This window comes from Dermochelys coriacea, chromosome 9 (assembly GCF_009764565.3).
Source record: "Dermochelys coriacea isolate rDerCor1 chromosome 9, rDerCor1.pri.v4, whole genome shotgun sequence".
Taxonomy (NCBI): Eukaryota; Metazoa; Chordata; order Testudines; family Dermochelyidae; genus Dermochelys; species Dermochelys coriacea.
Genome location: NC_050076.1, coordinates 25,033,823 through 25,043,387, shown reverse-complemented (window position 1 = coordinate 25,043,387; position 9,565 = coordinate 25,033,823). Strand labels below are relative to the sequence as shown.

The following is a 9,565-nucleotide window of genomic DNA, read 5'->3' as shown; positions in this document are numbered from 1 at the left end:
CTAACAGTGAGAAGGAAATTGATCCAGCTTTGGGATTTATTCTTTTTATTTACAATATTTTTACTTGCCCTAAGGCCCAGTTAATAATCTCTGGATATCAGAATAACCATTAAAAAGGATAAGCTTCTATCATCATGTCCAGAGGGTATTAAATTATTTTTCTCAATCTTCAAAATTCCTTTATGGAATGTGAAAAAATTGCTACAATATGAAAGAAGCCAGGGAACCAGAGTACTGATTACTTTTTTCAGTAATTTCATTCAGTAGGTTTATCCTTTTATTTAAAAAGGGAGCAATCATAAAACTAAGGCCCAATCCTGTGAAAATTTATACATATGATTAACTTTACACACTGTAATTTTCCCCATTGACTTCAGTGTTACTATTCACATTATATAAAGTTAAGCACATGTTAAATCTTTGCATAGTTGGTCTAAACTGCTAAAGTTATTTTCAGCTGAGCTGGATCTCAATTTCAAATATACATGATAACAAAACAAGTCAGTGAAACGTATGCAGGTGAGATTGTTTGCTTTAGATGTAACTATATATAAAAGGTTATCCACATAAATCAAAACTGTTCTTGTAAAATGATAGTGTGTTTATGAATGGTATTTTTTGTTTGTTGTGAACTGTGTGATACTACTACTTTGTGTATTCAAGTATGTCAACTGGTAGGAAGTTTACAGATTTTCCCTATGAAAAGGTTACAGCTATTCTTTCTGGTTAAGCCCTGTAGACACATATCTAATTACAGCTTTGTGGCCAGGATAAGGTTATAGAGGGAGGAAAGTGCATGCTGAAATCAGTTTAAATGACTTGCAGACAGTGACTTAGTGCTAGGTGGTGGTTCCTTTGCAGACTGGCAAGACACAAAAATGCTTGCAGCACGCACTGGGACAGTGGGGAGTAAAAATCTTGATGAGACAGCCAAGTTAAGGAAACACTCTGTCCCTTCTTTAGGGAGTAGAGAAAAAGCTTCAAAGAGCTCCTCTGAAAGGAGCAAGGACAATAGACTCAATACCACAGGTCAGATACAGCAAAGGGGCTGGAGACGGGCACTCATGCGAGAACTGGAGATGAACTGGTATCTGAAAATATGTGACTTATCGTATGAGCATACGATCGCGTACACCACCGGAATGCCTCACAGGTAAGAAAGCTAAACTTATTAGTCTTCAAAATACATTTCAAATAAGTGTTTTCACCCATAAAAAAACCCAAACAAACCCAGAAAGCTCTGCGTTTTGTACCTGGTTGGTTGTTAGACATTTTCTAATCACTTTACAGTGGGGCTGGTGGCAGGAGTGTACTCTGTTACATGCAAACTACAAAAGTGACAATTATAGGCGATTGCTTATTAGTCACTTGAATGTAAAAGCTGCTGAATCCTCGACTTCTATCTCATCAGCTATCTTGTCAATGTGATACTGATTTCATTTGAGTTTAGTGCCCCATATACTACTAATGTGCAAGGATTATGGAGGTGACCTGAGAATATTGATGAAAGCATTAGCAAACTCTTGCTAGTTTTTCCTAAATTGTGTGTGTGTGTGTGGGGGGGTGGGGTATATCAATGCCAGCTTGAAAACAAGCCACTTCTGAGAAAGAAGGGAACATTTTCATTTTATTCAATAAATTGCTTCTAATCTAAACCCTTTTAAAATCTCAAAGCACATGGGAGCCTGATTTTCATTAATTCTAAATGTAAAAGGGCCTCATCAGTGCAAATAAGATCCGGGCTTAGGTTTATGGGTCTCTAATATCGAACCTCTAATGAGCCTTAATTAGGTAGGGTTTTAATATAAATTGGTTATTAATGTTTCAGCCCAGCTGTCATAAAATGATACAATCTGTAGGCTAGGTTCTGCCACCCCATCCATACTGAGTGTGATCTTACTCTGATAACCCTACTTACTTCAGTAGGTGGCAGAAGGAAAACATAACAGGCATTTTTATCTAGTCCATCTCTGAATCCATGATTGTTGGGGTGTGTGTGTGGGTGTGTGTGTTTTGCAGTGCTTTGCCCTGCCCAGCTTTAATACATTTAGCAGACAGCCAGGCTTCTAACTCCATTGCCAGATAAAATCATCTGAAATCTCAAAGCGAAGTGTCTAAAGTGACTGACATGAACGGGAGACCTTTCCACAGTGACACCAGAATCAGTAGGATTTCATTGGGGGGTGGGGTGGGGGGGAAGGGTTGAAAATAGAAAGTAGCTAAAAGGAAAATGTGTGTAAGTTAGTACAGAAATGAGACGGTTTTGCATACACTATTGCTAAAAAATTAGTAGCAGACCACATCCAATAAGGAAAATGTTAGCCCAGTGGCTAAATTTAGTTGTCAAATAAATGGAGTGAAAAACACATTCAAACAGATTAACTAGTCATGTGAAACTCATAGTCAAACTACCTAAACGCTGAATGTTGTGTTAACAGAGCACTATGAAGGATGCAATTATTTTGCAACAGTTGAGTTGCTAATGTAGTAAAGTCTTTACATATGCTTTTAAAAATATAATAGCCTCATGTTTTAAAACTCATGAAGAACTGGTAGCAATATTTACTTACCACTGGAGTAAAGCTGCATGCAGGATGCAACATTATTAAGGAAAATACAATCAAGCCCTCCAGGACGTGGTAATAGGAGGGAACAGAAGATCTTTCTGAGGTGTTAAGGATATGTTTGGATGAAGGGAGGCAGGTTGCGAAAGGATGAGTCTATCAGAATTAAGCTGCAGAAAAGTGGGTAGACAAAATTGTAAGTTTTACACTATAGTGAAAAAACCCAGAAAATGGAGATATTTGGGGCCAGAAAGAGTTGAAAACCAAGGGAAGTATTTTCTTTTGGCAACCTATTGAGCATACTTGTGTATTAAAAATGTATAATGCAGCTTGACAATATTTAAACTACATTGGCATTGTTTGCTAGTGATTCCCAGTGAGTCAAAGCAAGGAAAACTCACTTGAGTTGAGGCCAAGATGTATTGCTTGTATTTGCATTTCCAGCCCACCAAAAATCTGTGGGTTTAGACAGATCTGTGGGTTTGTTTGGGTCCTTGTAGAAGTAGGGTCTGATAGTGAAAGATCAGATGTAGAACCGTGTTTGTCTCACCCAGGGACGCTCCGATGTAGTGTTTTGGTTTGGTCAATGCAGAGAGACATGACAGTTGTAAAACTCCAGTTTGGGTCCGGTTTTGGATTCTGAACCTCCCTCCCCCAAAGTTTGGCAGTATCTGGATGTAGGGTTTGGTTCTAACCCGGGTGTCTTCTTTATAGAAACAATTTATTTGTAAACTGGATGTGAACTGGACTTCCAAATTTTCAGCCTCCTTTTCTTTAAACTGAACTCTGAAAGCTATCCAATATACAGCTCCATTATAAATCTCCGCTATTTCTATCTAGGATAACCAGTTACATTGTGCTGCTACACTGAATTGCCATGAAAATATTTGTATATATTTTTTTACGTTACCTGGGTGGTAGTAAAAATAAGTTCAATTGCTAAATGATATATTTAGAACCATTCCAGTGACTTCCCTAGATCATGATTATTTTAACTGCTGTGAAATCTAATTTCAGAGAATACAAAAGGATCAGATTGGTACATGGAAGCAATTTGTCGAAACAATTTCCAATGCCAATGTTAATACATGGAGCTCCAGGGAACAGGTTGTTTCTTAGTGTGCCTTTCAGAGAGCAGGAAACAGAACTTACTGTTACTTGAATCTGAACCAGTTTTTATATGCAGATCTTAAAAATAGTTTATATTTTTATAAACCTTATAAAAGATAACATAGAATTGATTGAATCTGAATATAAGACCTTGATGAACCACTACAACTGGTGCTGACAAGGGCATCTGAATTCCTTAGGTCTTTGGTCACCCACAGTTTGCAGAGACAGAATAATTGGAGTTCTACACATTTCCATGCAAAATCACCCTCTGTGACATTGAATTATAATCTTTTCAAATATGTTCTCTTCTGAGATCTGTCTGTTTATCTGCTTTGAAGGATTTGAGGATTAGCTGAATCCATGGTACATTAATCTTTTGATTATCTAATCATACTCTTTATTAAAAGAGATTGAAAGAGAGTTGTAACAAAGGGCTGCAGAACTGTGATTCTGTGAGAAGTAACGGTATTCCTTCTTGCATTATTCTGATTCATGCTCATTGAGCTGTTTGTTTGGCTTGGGTGGCTAATCTGGGATCTCTGTTAATTCTCTAGATATAATAATTCAGGTGCTCTATAAATATATATAAAAAAAGGAGAACTTGTGGCACCTTAGAGACCAACAAATTTATTTGATCATAAGCTTTCGTGAGCTACAGCTCACTTCATCGGATGTATTCTTTTTTGCGAATACAGACTAACATGGCTGCTACTCTGAAACCTGTTATAAATATAAAAGATCTTAAACACATTACAAATTACATACAGTGGGTACCATTAAAAAGCTAACATTTATCTATCTTTGGCACACAGTGGTGTCTGAGATGCCAACAATTCTCTAGCTTCAAGACTAGAGAATTATCTGCTGATTTGTTTGAAAGTGTTGATTTTATTGGTGCGGGAGGGGGAGGAAAGTGTGGGTTTAAAGGAAACTCATGTATATATACCTCCTCTGAAATACTGTCTAGGCTAGAAGGTGAAGGAAGGCAGTAAGACTGACAATTGATGTGTTGCATGCTACACAAAAATGCATGGGAAAGAAAAATTTTGGCTATGGAAGCACTACGGAATTTTTAGGGTTCACACAGAACAGATGGGGCCTTTGTTTTTACAGACCCTACTGTAAAGCCTGCTATCCACATAGTCTACAGAAAAACTGCATGGTACACCGCTCTTCTCCCTCAGAAGTATGAAGAGCTGAATTAATACTCACAGGATTTCCGTCTGATTCCAAAGAATCTGGGTATAGCAAATCTGAGGCTTAAACCACTAAGCCAACCCCTTGATTTACTTCCTCTAAAGGCAGAGCAACATGCCAACAGACACTGCACTTAGACTCATATGCAAATATTCTCATCTGGAGCCTCTCAGTACTATTCAAAGCTCCAGGCAAACTAAATCCGGAGGGAGCCGCCAGCTGCTGAATAGCCCACCCAGCTGCTGACCATGCTGCTACCGCACCATTTCCTGTCCCTACCAGGCTAGCAGCAAAAGACCACTCTCAAACTGCCACCAGCCACAGTTGCATGTTAATTAACCATCTAGCTGCGTCCAGAAAACAAAAAGTGTTTCAATCTTATGGAGAATTTGTATTTATTAAAATTATAGAAATGTTTTTGACATTTCTGGCTCTTTGGCCCCTCCCCAGTTTTGCCATCATTTTCATAACGGTCAGGAACCCTGAATGGACCTTTTGATGATAGGAAAAGAAACTGACAGCCCAACTCACCAGATTTATGTGAGGCTATAATGTACTCTACAAGAAACTAAATTGCCTTGATGATTTGACTAAGGGACATTACAACATTCAAGTATCCTGCCCAAGGACTTAAATAAAACCCATGAGAACTTGCATTTATCAGCCTTGTACTGAATCCAGAACAAATATTTTTTTCTTTGTCTAAATATAAGACATGGGAAACAGTTGTCATTCTCTTCCCAGGGGCAATACACAGTCCCTTTGAGTACTTGACCATGAAAGGTTTTAACTGATGGAAAAAGGTCACTGATCCTGGTTAGGATCCATCTTAGGCACCAATTAAAATGAGCCAGTAGCAATAAGATACAGAGTGACTGGGAGGAAAACTCTTTATAGTCCCATGGTTCTATCAGGCAAACATTACTAAGTTAAAGCTGCATCTCCTAATAGAAATATAATGGCAACAGACTTGCATTCCAAAAGAACATAGAGAAGCCGGAAAAGTGGAAATCTCAAATGCTTTATTGGACTTTGAGAATCTTTTATCTTGGAATATGCATTTGTACAGACCTCCCTGCACGGAAATCCCACCCCACAAGCCAAGTGTGCCAAAATCCACTGAAGCACCGTTGAGGGGTAAAAGGCAAAGCACCACCCTTAAAGTCTGCCTTCCAGCAAGATGCCGGGCTGGAAGGCTAAGTGGAGCAGCAGAACTGAAACAACTAGAGAAGTTTTTGCATATGCATGGAGTGTCATTACATGAAACTGTCAAAGCTGGGACAGGAATGATATACAGGTACTTTCATATACTCATTGTCAGATTATCTTCATAGTCAAGTACAGTTACCAAGAAACAGCTGAAGTGAGGGGAGGTCTGGCCCAATAAAACTTTTACAGCAAAGAATGACAATAAAATGGCTATAAATAGATTATATGTACATTATACATCATGTCTTAAAGAACGTATCTTTGCAGTGTTGTAGCCATGTTGGTCCCAGGATGTTAGAGAGACTTGGTGGTTGTGGTAATATCTTTTAATGCACCACCTCTGTTGGCGAAAGACAAGCTTTCGAGCTACACAGAACTTTTCTGGCCTGGAAAACGTACGTAATGTCGCAGCTAAATACAAATATATCTATTTATAAATGTATCTTTGATAGAACATATCTATAGTTCATTTACATAGTATACGTACCTTTAAAATCTGTCTGCCTGTTTGTTCGTGCACACACTCACGCTCTCTCTCTCACACATACACACTTGTTCATTGTCTAGAGTAAATGTACTCTGCATAATGTATAATCTAAATTCAGATCTTAATTTTCCTCAAGGAAATTTAACTTTTCTTGGCAAAACTAGGACAAATGACCAATACAATGAAAACATTTTAAGTAAAATGTTGATTCAAAGAAGTATGACACTTTACATTCTAGCCAATTGTTATTGAATGCATAATGCAGCATCTGTCTAAAACAGGCATATGTATAGAATTATGAAATTTCACTTTTTGTGTGTGCTAATTTGCAGCTTTTATTGAATTTGTTTATTGCATGCTTTTTAATGAATTATATTGCAGGAGTAAACCTCATTTGTTGAAGAAACACACGTTACCAATTCTTTAAAAAATAGTATTTGATATTAAAAGGGAAGAGAATATTATTCCTTTTTGTCTGGATATGTTGAACTGTCCCTGAAAATTGGAGGAGAGGGGTGGGGGGAAAGGGACAGAAACTTAAGAAAAAAATTACCATAGACAACTATGTGTTCTAGATGATGCTACCAATCTAGACTTGGAATTGGAAACCCACCAGTTAACACTGATTTTAAACAGTACACTTAATCTTTCTGTTGCTAGCCTTATTAATAGCACAGCACCAGTGCAGACAGAGCTATGGTTCATTATATTATCACTAGGGAACTGGTAAACAGATTGAAAGGTATATCTCACAAGTGGAGTCCAATTGAGAGAATTGTCTATTTTTTAAAATACACAGGGATTTATTGTGACCTGTTAATGTTGTGGTGAGTATGTTGTCTTGCTTGCTGGTCCAATGGCACAGCCTTTTGGGTGAAAGTGGAGGGCCTGATATTGAATGCTTATTCATGTTGAGTAGTTCCTAACTCAGTAGGACTAACCAAGGAGTAAGGTACGATTAATTGTAAATGTCAGAATCAGGCCCTTAGTGTCTCATCATTCAGGTAGGGCTGATGAGGTGGGGTATGTCTTGCATGTTTCTTCCTTGACTAGTCATGTCTCTCTGCATTTTACAGTTCTTCATGGGCCAAATTATAAAAAGACTGTTTGTTTCCATATTTCATATAATGTGTTCTTAAACAGGTATCCTGTTTAAGCTAACATTTAGTCAGGGGTATTTTTTTGTAAAAGTCATGGCCAGGTCATGGGCAATAAACAAAAATTCATGGCCCATGACCTGTCCGTGACTTTATGAAAAATACCCCTGACTAAATCTTAGCTGCTCTGGGGGTCAGAGGCAGGGCTGGGGCACCACTGCTCTGTGGGGGAGGGAAGATGACTGGGGCTGCTGCTTGGGGAGGGGAGAGGGGTGCATCAGTCACTGCAGCTGTGGAAGTCACAGAGGTCCCAGAAAGTCATGACTTCTGTGACACTCTTAGTCTTTATCATGCTCAATCTTATCCTTCATCTCACATTCTCTAGTCAAAACAATCAGAAGTAATGTGCTAAACTGGGACATGGAAAAACCATAGAAAAGTGATTGCTAATATGATTTTTGGCCACCGTATTATTCTGTGCAAATGGAAGCCAGAGAAAATGTGAAAAATCAAATCACCAATCTAAAACTTTATTGAAATTAATCAGTAGGGGTCCTGTACTGTCTTATGGCACTCCAGAATCTGCCTGCAATCCATCTGCACCTGGGAGAGACTTGAGCTAAAGTAAGCCTATATTTGCACTGGGTAAGCATGAGTGACCCAAGAACCTCTTAATGCCAGCTGGCAAGGGGGTGCAGAGGAGTTACAGGGATCTCTTTTGTATTTGGCATGTCATTCAAGTTAACCAAAGAGAGTCATGTGGGTCTCAAAAGTCACACTGGTCACTGATACCATTGCAAAATGCATGTTCGGTTGTTGCATGAGGAGTTACATTTATACCGTGAACGTTATGTTCTTGGGACTTGTCACCAGAAAAGAGGGAAAAAACCATTTTGCTGTCAGACAAACCTTTATCTAACTGGCTGTTTATAGGTATACTAAGTATTGTATGTTTCACAAGGGGTCTCCTATCACCAGTCCAACTGAATGTAAATGAGGTATTGTGAGAACTTCAAAGAAAAAATAACAGGAAGAGAAAATGGGGGTGGGGAGGAAGGGGTATCTTGAGGTACATATCAAAGGTTTGCTCCACTATATTTTGGGGGACAAAGAAGATACTTTACCAATGTCATCCCTCACCTAGAAAGTAAATAAATGGACAGTGAATTTGCTTCATGAAAGTGAGATCTCAAGCAGGCTTGGATGAAAATGCTGGAGAGAACTTTAGGTGAAAAGTTTTAACTTGTTAGTTGGGTGTTGTCTGATTTTGTTTTATATGTAACCATTTATTTCCAATATTCTTAGTTGATATCACCTGAATTGCTAATCTTTGATAAACTTTATTCTTGTTTTCAGTATAAATATATCTAAGTGCTGTGGTGTTAAGCAAAATGCTGGTCTTGAGATGAATGTTAGAAGCCGGTGTGTTCTGTTTCTTTGGGAACACCAGGCCTGGTAACTCTGTGAGTGTTCAGTGGATAAGGGGCTGAACACAGCAGGGACACTTCAAGGACTTAGGCATTGGTGTATGATGATTGCTACCTATGCAGAGAGAGCAAGGCCTGCAGGAGCTGAAAGGCAGTGCTTGTGCTGCTGGAGGCTAGTGGTTTCAAGGAGCTGATCCACAGCAAGTGCAGACAAGACTTTTTTACACTAGAGGCAGGTGGTGGTGAGGTGCCCCACAACCATGTATGCTCCTAGGGAGCACAATGAGATGCCACAGGCCTGCTTAGTGCTCCTCCCTTCTGCTTGTGCCTATGTATGCTGCAGTTGGACATGCTGTGCAAAACCTCTCCAAGCCACACTCCCCCATGGGTCCCTTGATAATTTTCCTGTACATTGAAGAGCAGCAGCAGGTATCAAGCAGTCGTCTGTTCTTATCCTGGGCCCTGAGGCGG

General features: G+C 39.0%; 1 protein-coding gene across 4 annotated transcripts in view; it reads left to right on the top strand.

Moving 5' to 3' along the window:
• The first annotated feature begins 580 nt into the window (after window positions 1–580).
• KCNAB1 (potassium voltage-gated channel subfamily A regulatory beta subunit 1) overlaps window positions 581–9,565 on the top strand; it is a 242,096-nt gene continuing 233,111 nt past the window's right edge. Inside the window, exons 1-2 of one of the 4 annotated variants that reach the window (XM_043491524.1) lie at window positions 581–674; window positions 964–1,153. In XM_043491524.1, coding sequence (XP_043347459.1) covers window positions 665–674; window positions 964–1,153 — 200 coding nt within the window. In that variant the 5' untranslated portion in view covers window positions 581–664. Of the gene's footprint in view, window positions 675–827; window positions 1,154–5,627; window positions 6,172–9,565 lie in introns of those variants that run through there. The other 3 variants (XM_043491525.1, XM_038417509.2, XM_038417511.2) reach the window with 3 other exon arrangements.